Source organism: Miniopterus natalensis, chromosome 19 (assembly GCF_054644295.1).
Source record: "Miniopterus natalensis isolate mMinNat1 chromosome 19, mMinNat1.hap1, whole genome shotgun sequence".
NCBI classification, from domain to species: Eukaryota; Metazoa; Chordata; class Mammalia; order Chiroptera; family Miniopteridae; genus Miniopterus; species Miniopterus natalensis.
The window spans coordinates 39,053,698-39,080,279 of record NC_142099.1 but is presented as its reverse complement, the minus strand read 5'-3'; the positions used below and the strand labels follow the sequence as shown (position 1 = coordinate 39,080,279).

The 26,582-nt window shown below is 45.9% G+C and overlaps 1 protein-coding gene and 1 long non-coding RNA gene across 2 annotated transcripts; one reads left to right on the top strand and one right to left on the bottom strand.

Moving 5' to 3' along the window:
• Nucleotides 1–3,480: 3,480 nt before the first annotated feature.
• Nucleotides 3,481–5,594, bottom strand: LOC107535134 (uncharacterized). The gene is made up of 2 exons (XR_001603002.2): nt 5,509–5,594; nt 3,481–3,890 (listed from the first exon to the last, which is right to left on the bottom strand). It is a non-coding gene; the product is annotated as an uncharacterized LOC107535134 (long non-coding RNA).
• Nucleotides 5,595–5,774: 180 nt separating this feature from the next.
• On the top strand, nt 5,775–26,103 carry UHMK1 (U2AF homology motif kinase 1). Its single transcript, XM_087827664.1, has 8 exons — nt 5,775–6,113; nt 7,194–7,486; nt 8,090–8,281; nt 10,123–10,217; nt 14,266–14,342; nt 14,492–14,590; nt 16,926–17,014; nt 19,912–26,103. Exons 1-8 carry the CDS (start codon nt 5,846–5,848, stop codon nt 20,056–20,058), a joined length of 1,260 nt encoding a protein of 419 aa, XP_087683790.1. The 5' UTR covers nt 5,775–5,845; the 3' UTR covers nt 20,059–26,103.
• Nucleotides 26,104–26,582: the final 479 nt, after the last annotated feature.

The following is a 26,582-nucleotide window of genomic DNA, read 5'->3' as shown; positions in this document are numbered from 1 at the left end:
TATGAGTTACATGGTTCCAGGAGTGAGCCCCACAGACACTGGACAGTGTGGGTGAAAGCCAGAGCACCCAGGGTCCCCACCATGCAGCTGGGGACACTGTTGTGTTCAAAGCAGCAGCCTCATTGGGGCAGACAGTGTAGGGTCTCATTTCAGGAGATAGCCATGTCCACCTTCTCAAATAGCTAGCCCACTCCAGCACCTCATTCACTGAGAAGACTCCAAGGTCATACACCCACACCCCTGGACTCTCCCTGACTTTAAGGGCAGAACTGGCCATGGGAGAGGCAGTGTGGGCAGTGATTCAGCACAATCAGATCATGACTTAGTCCCTGATGCAAGGTGCATATGAGGACCTGCTTTCACGGTGTAGAAAGATGCTTGTGTATTGTTCAGTTATAAAAGGCTGCAGATCAACAAACCAGATGACCCCATCTATGCATGTGTGTGTGGCTGTGTGTCTGTGTGCATATGTAAATGCACAGAGAGGAGTTTAGAAAGGACTTTGCCAAAATATTAAGAGGGGCATTTATGAATTGTAAGTTTAGAGGGTTTCTTCTGTCTGCCTTTGTATTTTGTTTAAATTTCTACAATGAACTTGTATAAAATATAAGTCTTCCAGAATATAGAGACTTTCCAGACCTCTTGAGAGCCTTTGTCATTGATTTCTTTCAATTGACACTCTCCTTCTTGGTGAGACCGCGCAGGAGGGTGGACTAGGCCCTCTCCCCTGCAGCCTCCCTATGGCTGCAGGAAGCCCCTTCCCGTCGCACACACGCAGAGCCCCTGCATCCCAGATACCGCCTCCACTGACTACAGGCAGACCAGCTCCCACGTCGGGCACTCAGGCAGTCACACATCAGTGTTGTGCACAGGGCATCTCCTGGAAGCTCTACCAGGCTGGCGATCAGGCAGCACCTCCTGTGCGTGGCCGCCACGGGCCAGCTCTCTGTGACTTCCTTCCTTCACTGCTGTCCTTCCCATGCTATTCTTACTTGGGTGGGTACCAGCACGGAAGCTGGCACATTGCTGTTCTGACACAGCAAAGAGGATGGGAACACAGACTGAAGGGTCCGCAATCAGGGCCCACTGCCACACCCCGGTCCCTGCTTGGGCACTTTGTGGCACGGCTGCAAGGTGACCACGTGACCGTGTTTCAGTGGAACGGGGGACGTGGGCAAGAGAGGAAACAATAGCATGCTGAGAGTTTGGGCTTCGACAGGTGATTTAATAAGAGGCTCGTTTCTTTCCCCACAGAACAGAGGTGTCACCTACTGTAAGTGGTTTTGCGAGGAGCACACGGGGTGACACATGAACTTACCTGGGTGTCTGAGGTACCACAGAAGCAGTACACCCCAAACAGAATCCACTGTCTTTCTGCTCCGTCCATCTGTGCTTCCTTGCACCACGACCATCCATCTCCTTCCCCAAAGCTCTGAAGTCATTGAAACTTCGTGTTCTGCTTCACCTCCCACAACTGATCTGTCACCAAGCCCAGTCCCTTCCGGCTTCTGTTCATGTCATCCCATCTTCCTCATCTTCATTCCCTCTTCCCTCATATCCTTGCCCCTTTCCTGGATGGTCCGAATCAGCTCCGCATATGGGGATTTCTCCATATGCCTTTCAAGCCATTCTCCACCGTCTATAGATGATTTAAACAATTTAATCAGGTTCTTTCCTGCACACAATCATGCAAGGCCCTTTATGAGTTGTATTTATTGTCCCTTTATATCGTCATCTCTTTCTGCCTCTGTTTGTTCAGAATCTATTTCTCAGCCTTTCCCAGACACTGGAGACTCCTGAAATCTGGGATCTATATGCATGTCATGCATGGAAGCTGCTGCTGTGCCCCTCCCTCCTTTGATGCCTCCTACTCTTCATCCAGGGACATTTGAGAGGTCAATCCTTCTGAGCCCTTTTTTCTGCTCCTAGGCAGTCCGTGCTACCTCCTCTTTGTTTCCATAATATTCAAACAGGACTACATAACAGCACTCACCCATCCATCATTCATCATCTGTCCACCTATCTATCCACTGAGCCATCCATTCATTTATCCATCCATCCACTGTCCATCCATCCACCCATTCCTCCATGCATCCATCATTCATCTGTCCATCCATTCATCCATCCATGCACCTATCATCCATCTGTCCACCCATCCACTGATCCATCCATTCATGCATCCACCCATTGTCCATGCATGCATCCATCTGTCTATCCATTCATCCATCACCCATTTGTCCATCCACCCACTGATCCATCCATCTACCCATGAAGTCATTCATGCAGGAGTAAGAAGACAATTTAACTTAAAAAAGCTAGCCAATCATATCAAAACTACTTTTTAAAACCTATTAGCTTCTCCAAAGTGGGTCTTCACATTTCTGAACTCTTCATGACAGAATATGAGGCAGGTCTCAGGGCCAATCACAAGGGAGTTAAGAGGGAAGTGACTTGCAATAGGAGCTGTCTGGGGAACGAGCAGAGGCACATCTTGCTGCAGAAGAGGACTTGCTGCTCTCTCTGCCCTCCCCTCACTTCCTTGGGACCTTCCAGCAAAGCAGGTCAGTCCTACCAGCATGTGACTTCCTGCTCAGCTTCCCCTCCTCCTGTTGCTGCTTCTATCTTCAAGTGAGGGGGTCAGAGGCTCCTCCCCTGCATGACCTTCCAAGGGCAGAGGGCCCACCTGGGCACTGCCCAGCAAGGCCCTTCCTGGAACTGAGGACCCTGTGTCAGAGATATTGGGGGAGCAGGCAGAAAGAAGAGGAGTGGCTCCAGGACGTGAGAGAGAGTGACAGATTAGAGAGTGAAGAGAATGGAGGAGGGAAGAGAAGAGTCTGGGGTACACAGACTGGGACATTGTGAATGTAAATATTGGAAGGAATCTGAAAGGCTTTTCATTACAGCCATTGTCTTATGAAAGAAGCGAAGAGGCCAGGAGAAACCACCTTCCTGGAGACCACATGTCTAACTAGAGGATCAGGACTGTCACCTGCAGGTCCATACCTCACATACCACTCAGACGCCGATGGCAATGCCGATGGCACTCAGCTCTGGAGTGCAGAGCATTTCATACTCAGCAGTCAAATTTAGGGCTAAGCAAAAAGGGCTGGACAGGGCAGGGCCTGTCTTCCCAGGGGTCTTCCATTGGGCCTCCAGGGCCAATTGCCCTCAGTAGGAGCCCAGCTTGAGAACTGGAACAGGATCACAGCAGGAAGGGGTGTGAGCACCGCTCACATCCAGCTCCAGCCACAGCACTCATTCTAACACCATTATGCCCAACATTCTGTGGGCCCCAACCTGGAGAGTGAGACTGACTGGGTGGCTGGGAGGCAAGGGAGATTATCCGAGTCAGTATATATCGCTGTTTCTCCTGTTTACAGGGAACAGTTTTACAACAAAGGTCAAATCCATGGATGATGAATGGGACACCGGGGGAGCCGGGGACACTTCCCCTGAAGTTTCCTGCAGAAGACTCTTGGCCTCAGGATGTAATAGCTCTCATGTTCAGACAGAAAGGGAGGTACAAATTTAGGGGCTGACCCAAAACAGAAAGATCTATGGAAAGTTACCCAGTCCTCCTCCTTGCAGGTCAACAATCTGACCATGGCAGACATGGGACTTTACTGAATCGAGATGACCACAGTGACCTATTTGATGATTTCCAATTAGGATCTGAGGACGTTCGATGAGTAAAGGCTTAGAGGACAGTTCCCTGCTGGTCAGTGTGAACAGAGCTCCTCCATACCTGGGGCGGGAGCTGAATGACCCATGGTAAAGCTTGTCCCTTAGTTTCACTCTTAAGTCCAGAGTCTCAGAGGTAGATATTTTTCTTTCTTCTTATTTGTTGTCCTCAGTTACCAGTAGATTCTTGCCAATGGCCGTGGTTGTGGCTGAAAGACAGTGCACAGTTTGCTCTTTCTTCCATCAGCCCCGCAGGTCCTGAAAATGGAAGTCAGGGACCTGTTCTCCCCTATATTCCATGAGTCCTCTTCTCCTAGATGGCCTAGTAAGGCCCCTTATTGCTGTTGGTATTAACACTATTGTTTTAAGCAGAGCAGCTGCCAAGGCCTCGGGTTAGACTGTATTCCATCGACCCTGAGAACGGGACCTGCAATGCCACCTTCTGGTGTTCTGTGGAGGAAGGAGAGACCATGACATATGGGTGGATACCAGTGGGACCAGTGGCTGTTGTGTCCCAGGAAGAATCCGTTCAAGCCAGGGCTTGGTCTCTGGACCTACAGGGTAAGTACCAGTTGAAGGGCCTGGCTCAGTCTTAAAGCTGCTTCTGACATTAAAGGAGATGTGGGAATTGAAAAGAGAGGACATGTCATGACAGACCACCGACTGACTGGTCCACTTGAGGGTGTAGAAGAGAACTTAAACACAGTCTCTTTAAATAAATATTACAATGCCAGGAAGAAATGGATTCTATTATTGGACTATTGTTATATCACATGAATAATAATACCAAGAATAACACAAAAGAAATATGCTGTTAACAAGACTGTAAGAGATGTGCAGCTTCTACCTTGCTATCTCTGGATCACTTGTTTTGGTGGAAGCTAGCTGCCTACAGAGAAGTCCACATGGTGAGGACTGAGGCTTCCTGCCAGCAGCCAGGTAAGACGCTGTTCTGAAAGCCTTCAGACTGCAGCGCTGGCTGAAATCTTCACTGTGAACTCGTGAGAGACCCCTAAGCTAGAACCAACCACTTCTGTGTGACAAAAAACACTTCTGTGTTTTAAGTTGCTGACTTTTGGAGTAATTTGTTATATAGCAACAAAAAACTACAGACTAGAAAGGGCTGATGTCTGTAAATCTTAATGTTATTATAAAATTGCTTTGTAGACCACTTGTATATATTTATGCTCTAATTACCAAAGAGCACATGACTTACCATATCCATAACAGTATAAGGCTCTCTAGAGATTAGAAGAGATTTCAGATAAAAGGGGAGATACTTGTTAGAAATAGCAGGAGAGTGCACAGCTCTCCCTACTCCAGACCCTGTAAGGGCCATGCAGACAAAAATAAGGCATATCTCAGTGGCAACCAGACAAGGTGAAGAGTGATGATACTAAGAAGCAGATGGCTCCTCGCCTCTGCACTTGGCACTGCATAAGCACTCCACCTGCCTGGACGTCCAGCCTATAGAAAAGTTTTATGAGAGTTTGAGCCAAAATTTTGTTGACATGCCTGTAAGCAAAATCTCAAGGGATTGAGGAAATGCCCTGGAAAATGGCAGCTTTGCAGCTTCTTTCACATGTGAGACCCAAAGGAGGTGGCGTAAGGAGGGTTAAGCAAAGCCATTGCTGGTAGATTAAGGGGAGGAGGAAGCGAAGTGGAGGAATTTCAAGGACTGGGTGGAAAGCAAACCGAGGACACACAGCGCCCCTGCGCGGGCGGGTAGGGCAGGGGACCCACGGCGCGGAGGCCCCGCAGAAAAGAAAGCGCCTGGCCCCCAAGGGGCGCGGTCCTAGGCACGGCCGGCGGACGCCGCTCACTTACGGAAAACGCTGCCCTTTTCCGAGGAAGCTACGGCCTGGGACGCGCGGTCCCACCGTGACGGGCCTAGTCAGAGACCAGCTCGTCCAGACCCTCCCGCCCTCCTCCCCGGAACCGGACTCGCCCCGGGCGCCGGCTCCCTTCCGGCGCGGGCCCGCTCGGCCTCCGCTTCCGGCTACCGGCTTCCGGCCGGGCGTGCGCGCTTCCGGCGTCATGGCGGCCTGAGCCGGGCGGCGCGCGGCGGCCCCTCCCTGCGGAGCGGCTGGCGGCGGCGATGTGACCCGCGGGTGGCCGGCTGCCGGGTGTCGCGTCAGCTCCGCGTCGCCCTTAGTCCGCGCGGATGGCGGGGTCCGGCTGCGCTTGGGGCGCCGAGCCGCCGCGGTTCCTGGAGGCCTTCGGGCGGCTGTGGCAGGTGCAGAGCCGCCTGGGCAGCGGGTCGTCGGCGTCGGTGTACCGGGTGCGCTGCTGCGGCACCCCCGGCTCGCCCCCCGGCGCGCTCAAGCAGTTCCTGCCGCCCGGCGCCTCCGGGGCCGCCGCCTCGGCCGCCGAGTACGGCTTCCGCAAGGAGCGCGCGGCGCTGGAGCAGCTGCAGGGCCACCGGAACATCGGTAATGGCCGCGCGGCGACAGGGGCCGCGCGGGGCGGCGGCGCGGGGGGCGCAGAGGCACCTTCCCCCGGGCCGCAGCCGCGCGTCTTTGCTGGACCGCCCTGTCTTGCGTGGGATATTTTCAGCCTTTGCGTAGCAGCAAAAGACGGGAAGTGCTTCTAGGACCTCGGACATCCGTGCTGGCAACTCCTGTAGATGCTCCTCGATCCGTATTTAGTCCGGACTGGGGAGAAATGACTCAGTATTTCACAGGAGTCCTGTGGAAGTGTGGTGGTTAACACTTTGTGCCTTTACCAAGTCTATGGTTCAGACGCTCAGAATGTAAGGTCTGAACTGATTACTGATGAGCGGTCTGTGAAAAGGGCCCTGGTTGTCTAGTCACACCCAGAGCTGTGATTAGCTTTTGGCTTTGCCTGATCCGTGCTTGCTTCCTGGTGAGCATCATTTGAAGACTGGCCTTTTTTATATTACCATTTTGGAGAATAATTTAACAGTCTTGGTTTTTGTGTTGTTGTTTTTTAAAGCTTGCTACATTTTGTACATAACCATTTTATTTAAGAGGGAATTTTTTTGCAGTTTTGGCAAGCCTAAGGACTTGTTGAATCTGAAAGATTAGGTGAAAATATCATCTTCAAAAGTCTTACTCTCTTCTTTTAATATTTAGATTATAGAGTGCTATTTTGGATCAGGAACCAATCTTCAAATTTTGTTTTTCCACATTGTGACGTTCATCCTAAGAGTAGGACTTCATATTTGGATTTTTACTTTAAAACAATTTTTTTACTGTTGATCACTTTTCCTCGGCACTTTGAGTGCCTGGTGAAACAGCTTGAATTATTGTGCCGTTTTTAATATCTTTGAGTAGTAATCAGCTGCTGCAGTTACTCCCATCTTATTTTATTAAAATAACCCAGTTGCCCAAAAATCTTATTCATGGGAAAAATAAGTGAGAGGGAAAGCTTCCTTGCTGATCAGAGTTGTCCTCACCTAGACTACCCCAACTTTACTGTGCCGACTTATCTACTTAGTAGTGACTTACTGTGAGTTTTGTTTTTAAAGTATAATTCGTTTCTTTTCCTAGTGACTTTGTACGGAGTCTTCACAATCCACTTCTCTCCAAATGTGCCGTCTCGCTGTCTGCTGCTTGAGCTTCTGGATGTCAGCGTTTCAGAATTGCTCTTATATTCCAGTCACCAGGGCTGTTCCATGTGGATGATACAGCACTGTGCCAGAGATGTGCTAGAGGCCCTTGCTTTCCTTCATCGTGAGGGTTATGTCCACGCAGACCTCAAACCACGTAATATACTGTGGAGCGCAGAGAATGAATGTTTTAAACTCATTGACTTTGGACTTAGCTTCAAAGAAGGCAATCAGGTAGGAAATATGTCTCCCACCACCCCCCATCATGATGGTCTAAGCCAAATACTTTTAAATATCAGAGGTGGTTTAGTAGAGGCTTAAGAGAGATTTCTAGCTACAATAATGACATTCCTGGGGGTGAAACAAATAAAAAGATTGTCATTGCCAGTGTGTTAGAAAGTCTACATGTTTGGGTCCAGTTGGGGGAACTAGTGGAATACAAGAGGGCTCTGGAACTGTTAGGAGTAATTCACATGTAGAATATCTTTTTGTTCTTTGAGCATTTGGTTACTTGCTGAATTGCTGGTGTCTGCAGTATTGGGGGCTCATGGGAAAACGTGTGTCAGTTCTTGCAAACCCCCCCATTGTCTTGATTTGGCAGCTCTTTGCACACTGTCCTTATTTATCAGTAGTGCCTAGCAGGCAAGAGACTAGAGAAACGAGTAGTGCCTGGAAAGTGTACAGCTTACCTGTGAGATCTACCCACCTAATGAACAAAAGAATTAGGGTAGCAAAGGACTAAACATTTTGCATTCAGTTGGCAGCAAACACAGTGTACAGGTGGATAGATGGAAAGTGAGTAGTGTTTTACTGGTTGTGATATTGACTCATCTTTAGGATGTGAAGTATATTCAGACAGATGGGTATCGGGCTCCAGAAGCAGAACTACAGAATTGCATGGCCCAGGCTGGCCTGCAGAGTGACACAGAGTGTACCTCCGCCATTGACCTGTGGAGCCTCGGCATCATTTTACTGGAAATGTTCTCAGGAATGAAACTGAAACACACCATCAGATCTCAGGAATGGAAGGTAACCAGCGCCAGTGCTTTGCTCGGGGTCCCTGTCCCAGTTTCAGATTCTGAGGCTTATAGTGATTCTTGATGTGAGCTTCCCTCCTGTCCTCCATCCCCCACTTCCTGCACTATGGTTCCTGACAGCTGCTCCCCCTCCCACAGCTGCAGATGCGCTGCTGAGCAGTGTGCTCACTGCCTGGCCTGGCCTGGAGTCAGTGCTGGAATGAATGTCTTTTCCCAAAGAAGCAAAAATGATTTGTTTAGTAATTTAGTTATACTACTTTCTAAAGTCGTAAATACAACAGTATATTATAAGTTAAATGCTATTCTTTACATTATGCTTACAGTTAATGCAGTTGAAGTATTTTCATGCAGAGTCTCATTGAATTCTCCTGACAATTCTGTGAGGATGGTCCGAGTGGATATTGGTTACTCTGTTAAAATGAACTAGAGGCTCAGATGTGGGAAACCACTGGCTCTCGATCATGCGACTGTCTACCCACTTCGGGTTCTATCCACACTTCTGCACGCTTCCTACTCATTTGTCCTCCATGTGTGCGCTTTCCTGGTAACATGACTGCTGCTTACAGCATTGTTTCTATGGGAACATGCTCTGAGTTCTAAACCTCTGACTCCAGAACGGACTTTCTTTATGTTCACAGGTTAGGAATTAACTGCCCTGTGTCTTCAAACACATTCTGGGCCTTTAATGTTGTGATGATGTTTGTATTCTCCAGGCTAAAGGTTCAGTGAGTACTACGATGTTTAGGAATTATGGGTTTGATAGTAAGTGTCTGATACATAGTGTGTGGCTGTTAGGCCATACAGAGCAGCAGTTCCTGGAAGGAATGCTTTAATAGCCTAGTGGGTGTACAGTATGCTTACTTTTGGCAAAAACAAAAAGCTGCCATGTGAGTAAAACCAGTATCCTTCTTTGTCGTTGCTACTGGCAACAGTCAGGAGGCTGAGTACCTTTTTCTAGTGTCACCCATACAGATCAGTTCCTTGCATTGGCTTTGACTGTCTGAGCCCTTTGGACTCTTCTTCTTGGGCCAGAGCCGATCAGAACTAGGTCATAGTCAGACATTTTTTGGTGAAATTTGGAGGCATGATATGTACTAATAGAATTCCCAGTATTCATTCCTAGATAAAAACATTCTGTATTTCATCACTTTCTCTGGAGGCAAAATTTCCGAGTGTAAATGTAGGCTCTGAAGTCAGGCTACTAGAGTTCATACCTTGCCTCCAGCTCTTACTAAGTTATTTATTTAGGTTCATGAAACCATGGTTTACTTTCTGTAAAATTAGATTGATGGCCTATGTCTCATAAGAGTGTCGAGGTTAAAAAAGAAATGCCTGGTTCTTAGCACGTGTGTGCCTGTGGGACATATTCAGGAATTTTAGTGGTAATGATGATACCGGGTCTTTTTACTCATGTACGTACTTCCACAGTGCTCAAGGAGACGGTTATGTCTGACGAGAACTTAGAGTATGAGACATGCAGTTTTTAAATTGTGTCGTATTCTTGACAGTGCATTTTATTTCTACCAGAAGACCAACTGCAGACTTGGCACTGAGCCACAGCACACCCAGCACACCTGCTCTTGCTCACTTGCACTGAGCTGCGTTCTCACGTGGCTGCTTTGGTGTTTGTTTATTCTTCCGTCCGATGAATGCTGCTAGAGGGCCAGGTGCTGAGGACAGGACACGTGAATGATTCTGTACATAATCTCCTCTACTGAAACCTTGAGCTGGCAGAAGAGGGGTTTTCTCTTATATTGGACTTACCAGTTAATGCCTGGTACTCAGGAAATACTGAGTTGAATAACCAGAGGAAGACTTTCCCCCTCTCTTTAGGCAAACAGTTCTGCTGTCATCGATCACATATTCGCCAGTAAAGCAGTGGTGAATGCCGCAATCCCAGCCTATCACCTAAGAGACCTTATCAAAAGGTACGTTATCTGTACTTCAGCTTTGTTCCTCACTGAATAAACTTATGCTCTTACTTCTGGTTTCTTGATCATGTAGAGGTTTTTCTCCCTGAGAAATAAAATCTCCTTGAGATCTGCACAGGTCAGCTTCCTATGAGAACACAAGTGATCAAGGCTTTTGCTAAATTTATTTCCAAAGGAATGTTCTTTTGCATGGGAGTCCCCGGTAGCGGGCTCTTCCTGGCAGCTGTTTATTCAGTGGAGATGGTGATGGGTTGTTGTATCTTTGGCCTCTGGTAACCCTGGCTGTTCTGTATGCTTGATGGAAAATAGGTTTTTAAAGAGAGTCTTTATAAACTAATGACTAAGTTTTCTTTGGACTACCAAAAAAGTTTCAAATGAGGTCCTGTGTATTATACTTCAAATAATTACCATTGAAAGCTGTGGAGACAGAATAGTGTTTCTGGTTCCAGAGTAGATCTAATCACAATACATATTTTAAAATAAGAAATGTATATTATCAAATAGTTATTTTTCTCAGTTCTAGCATTTATGGTCCAGAAAGTAATAAAGTAATTAATATTCGTTTAAATGAAGGAGCTGCAAAAGGGTGGGTCCCCTGACCAGGCCAGGGTGACGTTTCTCTGGAATATTGAGCCTATAAATCTTCCAGTTGGGTGTTGTCTTTTTCACTTTTTATTTTGAAATAATTATAGATACATACATAGCAACATGCAAAAATGTTGCAGAGATATCTGCCCTTCAGCCAGTTTCCCCAGTGGTAACATTTTACACAACTGTGTGTTGGACAGACCAGAAGTTGACATTGTAATGTATGGACTGGTTTCACTGCAAGACAAATTAGGTCTAAATGGCTGTTAGTATCTGATGTCAGGCATCACATGTTGCATTTTACCTTGGAAAAAGGCAGTGTAAAGTTATATAAGGGATTCTGTACAGTTGAAAGTAACTCAATGTTGTATGCCAACTATCATTTTAAAAAAATGGGGAAAAAATTATATAATGGATTATTTTATTATACAACCAATACTAAATTTGGAAGCTACAGAAAATTGTGATGAGGAAAATAAAGCTACACACCCCTTTCTAGTGTTGGCACTTGGTGTCCTGCATCTCACGTTCTCCTGTGCACTTGCTGTGTGTTCAGGCCCCTTATTCGAGCTGTTCACTGTAGAATTACACAGACGTGAGAACAAATGTGCAGTTCAGTGGGCCTCCAGGAATCGCCGTGCCCACTGTTAGGTTGAGAAACATAGCTTTTAGGTCGCCTGGAAGCCCTGTGTCTCCATCCCAACCTGAAGCCCCTTCCTCCCCTGCAAAGTAACCACTGCCCTGACTTTATGCTGATTACTTCCTTTTTTCATTATAGATTATTACCCAAGTGTGCATCCTTAAACACTATGGTTTAGAGTCATTCTTCTAAAAAACAGTCCCTTTAAAATCTTTTAATCTAAAAATCCATTTTCGTCTCCTACCCCCTCTCCTGTGTTTCTCTGTTGAACAGCCATGGCATTGGCTCCACGAAGTTGCCCACAGTCTGAATTTTGCAGGTTGTGTTGTGTGGTGTGTGTAGTTCAGCACAGTTCTCAGATTATTTCTTGTGAATTGCTGATTGTATCAAGAGGGTTGGAATTTTAAGTAATTTTTGCGGGACTGTGCCCTTTGACAAGGAGGCACTGTAGCCACCTCTACCATATGCATGAACCTTATCAGTGCTCCTCATCTAGATACTCACTGGGGGATGCTCTAATTCTGCCATCGGTGCTTCACGTAGTTAACAAGTGTACGGGACATGCTTGATCCCTCTCTTCCCTGGTTTTGTGACTAGTTGATGCCCTGTCATCCTCCAAAGGGGGTCATACCCTCTTTGAAACTTGGAAGTATCATTATTAACTAATGGGTTTAATATATTTGATGTGTATTTGATGCAGTTTCCTCCTGATCGAAGCTGTGTGTCTGGTGGAGGGAGCTTCTACTGGTTCTGGAGGACCTTGTTACCATGTTTTCATTACTTCCTTGCTGTCTGCTGGGACAGGCTGTTCCCAGTTCACCTTTCACATGTCCTGCCCAAACCTGGAAGCAGATGTTTCTCCAAGAAGCATGGTTTCTTTTAGTAGGAAGTGGTATTTTAAAATCACAGTCTGGGTATTAGGTACACTCATTGGTACTGGGTGGTCATTGTGTTTAGGCTTTTTAAGGGAACAGAGGTCAATACTGATAGCTGCAGTTCAGACTCAGGACAACCAGTTGCGTCTTCTGTTTTATGTGTCTACTTTCTTCTGTGTCAACAGTTCTGGCTCTAAGCACAAAGGGGATGTGGAATTAGAGTACTTCTTAATCATTCATTTGCTTTTTGTACTGGTGGAATCACACTGCAGCAGCCTCAGCAATGAGAGCCGATATTCTCTGGTTAGATACTGAATGCAGTTCTGTGCTTGCCTTCTGGCCCTTCCCCCATTGGAACTGGAGATGTATCCGCACCAGGAGGTCACGTGCCCACTGCTCTGACAGTCATCTGACATCGGTTGTTCATCTGAGTGTGTATTGACTGTGGCACCTCTGCTCCTGTGTCTCGTCTCTCTGGTCATTGCAGATCAGCACTGTCTGAGTGCCCACTCGTTACTGCATGTTCTCTTACACACTTCTCTTTTCCTGAGTGTCCTAACCATGTCATTGTGCAAAAGCCTGATGGGTGAACAGTCTTTATACTAAAAATCACTTTGTTTATCTAAATGCCTGAAGGATTTCATCTTTTTCTTAAAAGTCTAGTGATTTTATCAGAATGTATCTTGATTTTGGTTGTTTGGGGTCGATGTTCTCAGGAAGAGATGCTGTTTCAGATCTTGCTGTTTGTTGTACTTCAGTGACAGTGTCAGCGTGTTTCCTGTCCTCAGTCTGCTCCTCTCCTTCAGGCTTCCCTACTGCAGGAGACTGGGCTTTCTGTATCTTCAGTACTCATTTTCTCTTCAATCTTTATCTCTTTATTTTTGATTTTTAAAATTTTTCTTCCTGCCTTTTATTTTTAAGACATTATCTCTTGTGTTTATTCATTTTTGTATCTCTTCTGTTAATTCATGAAATGACTTTTTTATTTCTCATTCTTAACTAGGTTCTGTTATCTAATTGGCTTTATTAAGTGATTCATGAATTGGACAGCATCCCATCTAGCTCCTAGAATGGTGCTCCTTGTGTGGCCCATTTTTATGTAAAATTCATTTTCTTACATTTACAGCAAAAGGTGTAGTTGAGTCAGCCTTCCTAATATACAGGGCTCCTCCTCCTGTTGTTTTGTGTACTGTTAAAGAAAATGTGGTGGGTTTTTCCTGAGATTTCCTGTTTCTTCCCCTCCCTTACTTTTTTCCTGCTTCCTCTGCCTCCCTTCAGCTAGTTGGTGCTGAGAGGTCCTGGAGCCTAGGTTAGTTACTCCAGCCCCTTTGGTCTCCCAGGACCCTCACTCTCACCTGGAGTTAGGATGTGAAGCCCTTGTACTTTCAGCTGCTTTTCTCAACTTGTGTTCCTTCGTTGGCTGTTTTGGGTTATTCTTTGCTCTGGTTCATTAGATCAGCTGTTGCTTTTCTATGCTTCCTTCCACAAAGATGCCCAGTGGGGCCAGTCTCACCACTGCATGGGGCTGTCCCTCGCCTCTTCTATTTTGGCATTTATCAAGGTTACCTAGTGTTGTAGATGATGTTGGTGGGTTTTTGATTTTGCTATCAAGTTGCTCTATTTTTGACAAGATTCAAAAATCACCTCACCACTATCTTTCTCAAATTGGATTTGTCAGTCTGTTTAGCTTTCCTTTCACTTAATATTATAAAGTGTAGATCACTTTGTCATATATGTGTTAATCAGAAGCATTTTAAATTAACATATTGTGTCCTAGGTTTGTGCCATGATTTATTGACCCATCTGTTTATAAATAGCATTTCTGTTTTTACAAATGAAGGGTTCAGCAGTCACACTAATGTAATTAGTGCTGCGATGAACTTAGCTTTGTCTTCCTCAGTGGTTGCTTTTCCAGGAGGATTGACGGTGGTCTGTGTTTCAGCATGCTGCACAACGACCCGGACCGGAGAACCCCTGCGGAGGTGGCTCTGGGCAGCCCCTTCTTCAGCATTCCTTTTGGTGAGTTGTGTACAGTTTAGTCCTCTCTTGGTCATTTGACAAGCAGATAAGACAGCAGAACTAATGTATGTCCCCAAGCTCCCCTGTCTGGTGGTCACTGATTTGTTTGGGGAGCTTACAACTGAGAATGTCATAATGGATCCCAACAGCCCCTCACATCGAGGACCTGGTGATGCTCCCAACCCCGGTGCTGAGGCTGCTCAATGTGCTGGACGGTGACTACCTCGAGAGCGAGGAGGGGTACGAAGGTCAGTGCTGCCTTGGCTGGGTCTTCATGTCTCTTAACAAGTCTGAAGTAGACGCATCTCTCCAAGATTCTCAGACCTTCCTAGTTATACAGTGAGGACATTGAATTCTGTGATCTCTCAAATGCTCTCACTTTTGATTCTTGCTGTAGATTATGCCCCCCCCCAGAGTTCATGTGGCAGAGCCCTGTTCCCCAATGTGATAGTATTTGGAGTTGGAGCAGATTTGGTAAATCTGAAGGTAGGGTATCATGCAGAAGGGCAGAGCATGAGCGATCTGTAGGGTGTCTTGGCAAAACTGCATCTGAGCCCCTCAGTAGTTGGCTGAGGCTGAGGGTGGGGAGAAAGCAGCCCAGAAACCTGCGGTGAGGGCAGCTGTGGCCGTTTAGAGAGCATCAGGTGGTTTGGTGCAGTTACATTGTAGGGGAGCAGTTGGCTGTGTTGAAGGACTTGGATCTTATCCCAGAGGCAGCAACCCTGGAACATGTACTGCACAGAGCTTTGCGTCAGGGACACAGTGGTCTGTGTTACTGAATGAAACAGAGGCATGACAGGTAAAGTAGGAGAGTGATGGAGTCAGACTTGTGCTTTCGTAAGAGTGTTCTGGAAGCACAGTGGTGAGCGGACTAACCAGGACCAGCCTGAAAAATGGCACCTGTTTAGTGTGAAGCCTTTTCTTTGTGGATAACCAAACCATTGGCTAAGTTAGGCAGGGCTAACTTACCACCCTGTTTCTTGTCAGTGTAAATCATTTGAGTCCCCAGGGTTTGCATAGTTATCTAACAGATGAAACAAATACCATTTCTTCGAACCTGTGACAGTTGTTAGTATCTGCAGCTTGACTTTCAGGACATCCTTGATCTGAAAGCATGCCATGCCCTCAATGCTGCTTTAGTTAGGCTCCTAACTAAAGGAGGCAGAGTTCCCCTCCTAATGGTTTCCATCCTTACAAACTCAGGTGCGGCCTACGTACACCGAGTGTTTTAATGTTGTTTGAATGTAGATATTGAGTCTTTGTGTTAAAGAGTCTGGCATGATCACCTTTGTTCTGATTAGAAGGTCATCGTCAGATTATATTACATTAGTTTTAGGTGAGTTTGCTGAGTTATCCTGTGTGGGAAGTCTTGTCATCTTTGTGGGATTGGGTAAGGAAGTGAGATTCAAATCTTCCCCTTTAGACCAAAATAAATTCTCAGTCAAGTGAAGACTGAAATATTAAAAAACGAACAAAAAAACAACAGAGAAATAAGGGAGGGAATAAAACAGATGGATGGAAAAGGAGGGAGGGAGAGAGGGAGGGAAGACAGGCGGGAATAAAGGAAAAACAAAAGTCATGGGAGATTTTTAAAAATAATATTCCTGGAGCAGGAAAGGCCTCTTACAAGTTTATCACAAAACTCAGAAGCAGTAAAGTGACAATTCAGCAACTACCTTGACAGAAGACAAAAACCATAGTCCAGGAAAAAATAGTCACAGCTCTTACCAGGGACAGAGCCCCTGTAAACCCACCCAGGAGACACACACAGACCATCTGGAGTATCTCACCTGTAGATTTCATTCTCACTTATTGAAATGCTCATCAAAACCATACTGTGATGCCTGTGACCCATCACACTGACAGTGGGGACCGTCTGTGGGGAAGTAGGGAGGACACATCGTCATAGGTCCCTGCAGAGAGCCGATGTTGATGAACCTTGATGAAAGGTGATGCTAACCGAATTAATATCAGTTCAGGCCTAGGAAGGTGGTGTAGAAATACACAAATTAAATGAGATCTGTACACATTTGTCTATTACAGATTGTTTATAAGGCAAAGGACTTGGAAGGAGGTTAATAATTCAGCAGGAGGCATATTAGAGACTCGATCAACCATTCATAGAGTGAAATACGACACAGCCGCAAAACAAATGAAATATTTCATATGATATTGAAAGATCTTAAAAGATTTCATGTTAATAAAGATTGGAATTTTTTCACTTAAAAACGTGATCATATTTGCGTGTATGAATTTATATTTATGGAAGGGTACAGAGGAAATGATAATGTTTGTTGACTTCAGGGAAGGGCTGGAATAGAAGTTGGAAAGTGGGAGGAGGACTGCTTTTTTTAGAATTTTTTATTTTGAGTCATTTGGCTGTATTAGCTATTCAGAGCATTAAAATATAAAAAGAAAACTATTAAGTGTATTGAATTTATATTATAATTAAGCTTAATTTTCAAAGCTCTAGAAAGTGATCTCATTATTTAAATATGGACTCCTGACTTTGTTGACGATGTACTGTTTTTAATGAATGGATCTTGTTAATTCCACTGAGTGGTGCTGTGTTTGAAAACGCAGATGCTGTAGAAGATGTGAGGGAAGAGTGTCAGAAGTATGGGCCGGTGGTATCTTTGCTGGTTCCAAAGGAGAGCCCTGGCCGAGGACAGGTGAGTGGGTGTTCTTGTAGCTCCATTATTCGTGACTGAAATTCGCTACAAGGGATTTTAGTTCTATAGAAAATGTAGACAAAAGTGTTGGTAGCGATTATGAAGTTTTCATTATGGAGGCTTTATTTTCTTGTACTTTGCACTTTTTTCCAGAAGTTCTATAATATGCATGTATTTATCAGTTAGTATTAGTTTTTAAAAAAGTATTAATCTTTGAGCCATTGTAAACAGTAACACCAATGGAATCATATGCTAATTTAGGTCAGGTTCAGTACAGAAATATTTTGGCCCAATTTGTTCTAATTAAATAGAGTTAGAAAGCCATTTCGGTTATATTCTGATCATAACAAAATTAACCAGCCATCCGACTTCTGTGACTAATTCAATGTGATTAGTTTTGTGGCATTCCTTAGTTTTTTCATCTATGAAATGTATGGGCTAAAACTAGGATCACAGAAATTTCTTTAGAAACTCTGTGATTCTAAATTAAATTATATGGCAAAGAAGATAGGAGAAATCTTCCTTTTGTCTGTAGTATTTTTATTTTCAGGAAACAGAACATTGTTTTACTGTGTCAGTTTCCCAGCTCGACACCTTTGACACGCTCTCTTGACACACGGGTACTTCCTGCTGGGGCTGTTGTGGGTGCTGTGGGCTGTCTCATTGGGTGGGGAAGGGGACAGACCAGGGAAGAGAATTCCAGGCAGAGGGCACAGGGGTTCCAGGGTGGAGTGTGCTGGCATGTGAGAGGGTCAGTGTGACCTCAGAATGGGAGTGGAGAGAGCAGGTGAGATGTGGGCTGGCAGGCAGGCTGAGGCTGGAGGGGATGAAGATTTTGAATTGAGGATCAATGTGTTCAACCCCGTATTAACCTCTGGTCAGAAGGAAATGGAAGCCCAAATAGAGAAGCAGGAGGAGCATTTTCAGGGGGGTGTCGAGCTTCAAGGTGACAGGGACAAAGGAAGTCTCCTGCAAAAGGAAATTTGCTGCGTTGAGAAGCTTCCCTGAAGTTTTCACTGAAAGAAGACTGACTGCAATGTGGTAACTTGGAATCCCAGGTTTAACTCCTTCTGGTATTTAAACTGTTATCTGAATATCAGGTTTAACTCCTTCCGGTTTTTAAACTGTTACCTGAATCCCAGGTTTAACTCCTTTTAATTTTTAAACTGTCTGTTCCCGGATTACTCATCCCTGACCTGGTTCAGCACAGAGGAGCCTGTCCCCTCAGATCTGCAGATTCACAGGGTACTGCAGCCCCCCCAGACTGTGGACCCTGTACAAGGACACGGGTCCACAGGAGCCACCTCAAAAAACTTTTTGTGGTCGTATGGAGTCCTGTACTTGGGGATTTTCAGGTTGTAATCATGTAAGTTGTACATAAGTTTTAGTTCTGCCAGCAGTTCAACACCAGAGGGAGGTCTTTGCACCAGAATAGAGTCAAGGAACCAAAAGCAAGTTTCCAAAGTCAATGTTGAGTCCTCAGCCCTACACCCTCCTCAGGTCAAGCACCCTTTTTTTTGAACACCACAAGGTTCCCTAATCTGACACTGTTGTCAGCACGCAGTAGCCAGGCCACATCTCACTGCAGTCCCTGTGTTCCTTCACCTCCATCCTGATTTCTTAGTTCTACTGACCCTCAGGCCACTTTGTACTTCCTCCTGATAGTCACTATTAAGGTGATCTGCGCCTCACCCAGCCAGTCTCCCCCGGATATTACAGTCACTCCAGCCCACACCCCTGTTCATGGAGCAGCATGGACGGCTTCCATATTCTAGTTCTGGCCTTGTGGGAAGGAAGCGGGAGGCTGTGGGACAGTGTTTATAAATTCCACAGTAGTGTCCAGTGATGTCCTGGCCTCCACACTCACCCTGGACTCACCCAGAGCAACTTCCCTCCTGCAGGTTCCATTCATGGTCAGTACCCTGCACAGGTGCACCACTTTTATCTTCTCTGCAGTATTTGTGCTGCACCTGTTCTGTTTAGATGTGTTTAGGTGCACAAGTACTTACCACTGTTGGTCCCTTACCTGCAGCACAGTAACCGGCTGTGCAGGCTAGCCCAGGGTGGTAGGCTTGCCATTCAGGTGTGTGGAAGGGCCTGTGACTGCAGGAGGAAATTGCCTTATGACTCATTTCTCAGCAGGCAAAGCAGGATGGCATTTGGAAGTTATCTCCTCTTTTCATGCCCTGGAGGTTTTCACACCCTAGAGAAGTAACTGCTCTGTCCAGTGGGAGAAGGGCTCCTATGCAATGGAAAGGCTGCCTTAGGTAGATCTGATTTAGGAAGATCTGATTTAGGAAGAGATGTGGATGAAAGCGGGGAACCTAGAAGCCCATTTCCTAAACCGTCGTTCTTGCCTGCCTGTGGAAGTCTGTGCCTGCAGCCTGGTCCTGGTGACATAGGTGAGGACAGAGAGGCCGTCCTCCTGGCCACAGACTCCGGATGACTGAGGAGGCGTCATTTCAGGTCACCTCCCTCCTGTGACTTTAGCTTTAGATTAGCAGAGAACCTGTAAGTTGTTAGGCTGTGTCCTCTACCTGTTCAGGTAGGGATTCAGATGCTCTGGAAGAGGATGTTACCTTCCTTCCTGCAGTGATGGCTTCTACACATCTTTCCTACTCTTCCCTAAGTTGGGACTGTTCCCGAGGTGCCTGAAGGTGCTCCGGGCTGCTCCGCCCTGTCTTTGGCACTCCTGTGTAAACTGGGCAAGAGGCTGTATGTTGTCACTCAACTGGTCTGTGTTGGACATTTGGAATCAACAGTTCTAAGGAAGTGTTCTAAATCTTGCTGCCCAAAAATGTGGTCCCTGGGAGTCTGCCTGGACATGGGAGTCGGGTAGAATTGTGGTTCCATGGCAGCTGGTGGAAATGAGGTCTCTGTTCTCTGTCTCCTCACAGGTCTTTGTTGAGTATGCAAATGCTGGGGATTCCAAAGCTGCACAGAAGTTGCTGACAGGAAGGATGTTTGATGGGAAGTTCGTTGTGGCCACATTCTACCCACTGAGTGCCTACAAGAGGGGGTACCTGTATCAGACCTTGCTTTAATCAGCCACCATGGGAGACGTCCTGTTTCTCTTCTTCCACTTTCTGGGTTATTGTATTCTCACCCAAAGGCAGGAGCACCCCTTCCTGCTGTGAGGGGACCTTGTACATGTGTTTCACCTGCTCACGTGCGGCTGTTGCTCAAGCTGTGCCTGCACTGCAGACATGGGCCACCAAGCAGGACGGGGCCTCTCCTGCTGCGTGCAGCCTCAGACCCTCATTATTGCATGTGATCCTCACGTGAGGCAGGAGTGGCGGAGTGGTGATGTCACCTGCACAGCCCTCCTCTGTTGTCCATGTCCTTGGTGGGCGCTGGAAGCTCTGGTGTTGCCTACTTGTCCCACACTGAGTCACAGATTGTGGAGAAGTCCTGTAGTGCCGAGTAGTCCTCTAAAGAAACTGCAGTGAGCCGATCTACATGATTTAAAGTAAGGCTTTTAAGCTAGAAAGCTGATACTTGATGTTGCACAACCTTTTGTCTGGTGTGTTTGCTGGAGTGATTGCAGGCATGAGAGAGAAAACCTGAGTTGGGTTCTTTTCCTGTGAGTCCTGTGAGTGGATCCCACCCACACCCACCTCTTCCTTACCTGTGTCATACCTGTAACATTCAGAGTGTAAGTTTTTTGAGAGTTGGCCTGTGTGTTAGAAGGTAAATGAGAAATTATTTCATTTCTGAGGCTCAGAACAAATGAGTCTGGGCTGGGTTCTGTTGAAATCTCTTAATTTAGTGGTTGGATCAGAAGAATAGTTCTGCCTTGTGTGGCTGCCCACTGTCTGCATCAGACCCTTGTGTGAGCTCATCTCTATTGAGTCTGTGATCACTGTTAGCTTCCTCAAGGTGTAGTTCTCCCTGCTGTGATGGAAAACTGTAGTGGTCAAAAAAGGAGTTTGCTGTTCAGTGAAGGGAAAATAAAAAACAGTTGACAGAGGGTAGGTGACCAAGAGGTCTTCTGTTCCTGCTTCTCTCCCCTCCCCCATCTCTGCCCCCTCCTTCCTTCTCTGATGAGAAGCCAGAGGAACCTCGTCCTACGTGTTCTGGTTTGGAAGACAAGGGAGTTAAGAAAGGTGTAGCTGTTCAGGTGGAAGTCAGAAGGAAGGAAAACTGCTGAGTAGAGGGTGCTGGGCTGAGGTCGGGGACACGGGTGATCACAATTTCCTGTCACTTTATGGTAGATTGTCTTTAACGGTTTAAAATGTAGGAAACCTTTATAAAGCACTGATTGTACAAAAAATAGTAGTGTACAGAGTATGCATTTTTTTGTTTCCTTACCTAAATGAGATTGCTATTTATTTATTTTTTCCTAAGGAAGTGGTCTTGTGCATCTTTCCCGCTGGAAGCCTCCTGTGTTTCCATGCAGGCCACTGAGAGCCAAATGCAACTTACATTCAGAGGGTGAATTCTGTTCCCTGTTTAACAGCGATGGACAGTTCAGTTACTGGCTTACCCAATTATCTAGGCTCTTTCTTAATATTATTGTGAAGCCAAATCTGGTATAATGGGCCGGCTTATGAATTGCCAAGGCCTGTGGCATGGTCCCCGGGGGAAGGTACACAGGGAGCTTTGCACGTGTGCCTGTAGAAGGAAGAACTACGAGTTTTCCTTTTGGCCCTTCCAGAGGTTGATCAGCTGACTTGTTTTCAAATACCAATTCAAGAGAGTATAACCAGTGTGGTGGAGACCTGAGCATTCCTAGAACAGTGTGTGTGGGTGGCAGCTTCCACTGTGATTACAAACACCAGGGTTCTTCCGTACATAAAGATGAACGCAGAATACAAGGGACTTCTTTTCAAGGGCAAGTATTCTAGGGAAGCACGTGTACCCCGCCATCAAAAACCAAATTCTTAGAATATTGCAGGTGGGCTTCCAGGCTTAGTGATGCAGGAGGCTGGCAACATCAGTGCTGCATCTCAGCGTTCTTCAGTTATCGCCTTAGTGCTGTGTATTCAAACATGTATGTGGTGTTTAACACTAGGATTTTATTACAGAAGATGCTAACTAGGTTATGAGGGGCTGAGGGAATACTCGATGAGCCTAAGTAACCATTTATTGAATTAAGTATTTTATATTAAAGTCATAAAGTTGAAAAACGATGCCTCCTATGATTTAAATTATTTTATTTCCTAGCTCTTAGCCCATTACTACCAAAGATATTTGTAGGTTCTCCCTCTTCTCACATGATTAGAAGTTCAAACTTAGTGTCTTTCTTAAACCTCAACCAAACACATCCACAGAGATTTAGATCCTTTGAAATTATTAAAAGCCTAGAAATTTTCTTTTTGAGAGTTCGGGGTGAGGGGTCATTACTTAGCCCTTACCCTTTTGGGAAAGTTTGATCTCAGGTAGTTCTTTCCTGAATTAGTATCTGTGCTTTTCCTTCCCTCTCCCTCCCCAGTTTCTTCTCCATTGTTCATGGTGTCCTGGTGGATTTCTGCCCAGACAAAGCCTGTGAATTGGTTTGTCTAGGGATTGTTTTGATGGTTTGCAGAGACATTTTGGAGGTTAGTAGGTAGCACCTCCTAGCGTGGAAGCCTCTGAGAAGACAAGCATGAGGCAGCACTGGCTGTGGATGGAGACGAAACCAGCTCCAGCAGTGGAGGGTGCATCTTGCCTGGTGTCCTCCTGTGGGCAGCCCCACAGCGCTGAGAGCTCCCTCTGCTGGGCCTGGTGCAAAGCTGCGGCTGCTGCAGAGCAAGCCCCAGCCTGGAGGAGCGTCTTCTGGAGGCGGGTGCTGGGAATTCAAAGATTGTTGGAAAGGTCCATTATACTAGGTTTATATTTAACCTTTGAGCAAATTTATTTTAAGGAATGCTGCTAGAAACATTGCTGCCATGGGGAGGAGACTGCTCCGAGGTGATTCCCTTCTCAGTACCTTGGGCTTCCCGTGCTTGCCCACCAGGCCAACTCTAGAATGAGTCACAGCACTCACCTGGCTCGGCTTCAGCTTGTCATCAAATGCGGGACTTGGACATTTTGGCCTCATTGTCGTCTTAGGTCTTATTTTTGACTTTATGAAGTTAAACCTGTCTTACGTAATTACTATCAGTTACACCTGGCAGTGTGACTTTTTTTGTACTTTAATGAAAACCAATACCGTAGTAGCTGGTAGTAATGTAACAGTTTCTGGGGGAGGCGCTCAGGAACCTAGGGTGTCATGCTGGGGTGTGTCTGGGTGGCTTTGTTCAGGGTAGGGCGCAGATGGGATCCCCTCAGACTTAGTTTGTGAGTGAGCGGGTGTCAGAGGTTTAAGCAAGTGCCTTGTTTCCTGGAAAACATTGAAACTCATTTGCATGAAAGCTTCCCAGATGGGGACAATTAACTGCACTCCCCTGGCTTTTCCTTGGAATAACTTTGGGTGGAGTCACAGAGTAAAAAGTCCAATATTTCCTTGGTTTACCTTTGTGTGTGTAACACTATTTATATTTAATTTCCCATAATATTATGCTTGGTAGAAAGCCAGAGCTACCTGGTAGAACCTGATTCTTCCTTGGATCTATTTCCATTTCTTATATTAGGCCCCTCCCAATTCTGTCCCGCTAGTTCTCTGATACAGTTCATGTCTCTCTTGTTAGGTGTGCTCACATCCAGACCAGCCCAGCTCACATTTCTTCTCAAGGTGCTCAGTGCATCACCTTCACATTGAGGGGGCAGTCTTTTCATGCTAGTCTGGCTCACTGTCTTTTTCAGTGAGGATGAAACGCTGCATCTGCAGGCCAGGGAGCCCTCTGAGCAGTGCGCCGGGATAGTTCCATTTTCTTAGCTGCAGGGAGCGTGGGCATTTTAGTTTCTGAAGCACTGGAATTTGGGAGATTTTGTTTTGCTTTGTTTAGGTTAGATTAGCTACTTACCTGGCACGGGGATGATCATATCTGTTGTCTCATGTTTTATGTTAGACTGTTGTTTAACTTGCAGGATGACCAGTGGATTCACACAGTGGTGCACCGTTGACAAGTACTGTGGGTATTTAAAAAGAAGGCAAAACAATTTTAACTATTTTTGCTGCAATTTTATAGGAGCAGTGGTCTGTAAAAAAAAAAAAAAAAGTATCTGTAAACCAGAGGGCATTTAGGAAATTTTATGTTTTATAGGTGGCCATCAAGGTGACAGTCAGGATTATAAGGTATATTGTTTACACAACCACTGTTTTTCAGATAAACTTTCATTTATCTTCCTGCAGCTCAGCACTTTGGTTGTTTCTTGCTGTGCTTTTATGAGGATTGACGTTTTAAATTTGATTTACTTGTGCTTTTTAGAGAGTTGTCATAATCATGGCATATATGTTTGTGGCTCCATAAATTGTGGAATTTAGGGAAACTTATCAAACTACTGCCCGAGTGTTATCTCCACTGAATAGAGTGGCTGTCACAGTCTGGGGAGCCAGGTGTGCTTCCTGACCTATGTTTGTAGCAGTTTCAGTGCAAGGCAGAGAGAAGCATTTTGTCTTATTTTCCTTAATGACCATTAATCCTTGTGCAGAGAAGAGCTTATTTTGTTAATGAAAATAAGTCACATTCTGGATAAAAAGAAAAACCCAAACTGAATTGTTAATTCTTCTGTTCCTTTTTGGGAAACTTGTGTAAACATCAGAGTTGTAAACTCTGATTGTCAGCAAGAGAATTATTTGTAGGAACTTTCATATCCCGGGTTGGAATCGTCTTCTGCTGCTAGGTGATCCCCTGAAATAGTGTGATGTCAAGACAGTGTGTGTGCAGGGGCAGGGCGTAGCATTGGGCATGCGCACACAGGTCCCTGCTGTGGTGTGATTCTGTGCAGCTGCATTTGTACTGGTGTGGCTGTCAGAACTCTGCCGTTCAAGAGCAAGGAAGAGAAAGATGAGTAATAGCAACAGTGGTGAGGGGAGGAAATGGCTTCCTTGCTGGTATCACTGACCTTCCATAGAGTTTATGATCTAAAAATGAGACTTCATCTTTCAAGCCCAGGCTTGGGTCCTGTAGCATAGAAGCATTGCCTTTCCTACACATTCCTCGTTGTCGTTTACCCTAAAAGTTATTACAAGAGTGTGTGGAGCCAGATTGAAAACCATACTCAGTTTGGTCTAATTTTTAAAAATAAGTATTTGAAGCCCAGCTTTTGTGCACTCGGTGCATGTCAGTGCTCATGTGAACCAGGTGAGGATGGACCCAGGACGGGCCTGTCTCGAGCTCCCCGTGTACTGCAGGTGGTGGCGCCTCGTGGCGGGAGCCATGCTGGTTTATTACGAGAGAGCTGAGCTGCCCATCTGTAGAACAGCTGCTTTGCAGAGCTGCCACACCTTTCTGCAGGGTTTACTCCATCATTTTTTCATTCTTTTCAAAAAACCTAGTAATTTGACATTCCTTTATGTGCTCTCAACAGCGTCCAGTCTTGAGTGGGAGGACTTTCCCCAGAGAGGCCTCTCTGTCCTCTTTGGTCACGCGAGAAGCCCAGTGTGATTGTAGGTTGTCACGGCATGTGGCTTCCTGCAGCAACACTGGAGTGCTTGGCTGTGAATGTCAGACCCGCTCCTGTGTTCTCTCAGTAACATGTACTTGCTGTGTTTTTGATAAGAATGTATGGCTGGGAAAAATGTGGAAGATCACAAAGCCTGTGGGGTTACCTTTGCCGGAGATCTACAGGACTGCTGCGTGTGACTGGTTGCCCGCAGGTTTCTGCTGAGGGCTTCCCTGGCGCCCTTGGCAGTTCCGGCACTTGGTCTCTGTTCTTGGTGACATCTTGTTTCTGCGTTGTTTTTCATGACTACGTGGGGCTGTGAGTGTCACTGTGATCAGTGCCCAGAAGTTCTTTTCTCAGATCCCCAGTTCCTATTAAGTCTTTGAAAACTGTTTTTCTTGCTGAGTAGCAAAGAGCCTTTATTTTCCACTTTCCTGCATATGGAGAAAGTATGGGCTCTGTTCCAGTCAAGTGTATGGTGTGTAGTTTTTGCTGAAACCTGTGAACACAATTGCCTTGCTCAGTTTTGTTGTAAACTGACTCTCCACAAGGTGATGCACTGTTGACATGCTTCCCGATGTGTGTTTGATGAGGGTGATAAAATAAAGCTTCAAAATGAAGGAATGGCTTCCTTATTTCAACTCTGCATTTAGTGTAAGTATCACATTAGCTGACAGGTAAGTAGACTCACTTGGACCTTAACGACACGGCAGATTGTTTTTGTGAAACTTTATGTGTTTTTTAATTCCCCCTCCTGCATCCCATCATGCATTTGAACAGCCACAGCCCTGAGTCCCTTCTCAGCACAAGTGCACTGAACGCTAAGCAGACGGCCACTAAACACCTGGTGTTGACTGTGACATGCAGCTCCCTTCTGCAGTTTTCACAAGCAGGTGGGGATGGGCCGGGGCTGCACCGTGTGGCCACTAACCATTTCCACAGAGTATGTCAGGTCACACAGCTGTGTGTGTATTTATAAATTACATGCAGTGTCTGATGTCTCTGTGTGCTTCAGGATCTTCATTTGCATGTGAAATAGCAATCTGCTCAGACAGTTCCCAGGAGTGAGAGACTGAAAGGGTGTGTATCTAAAGAGAGC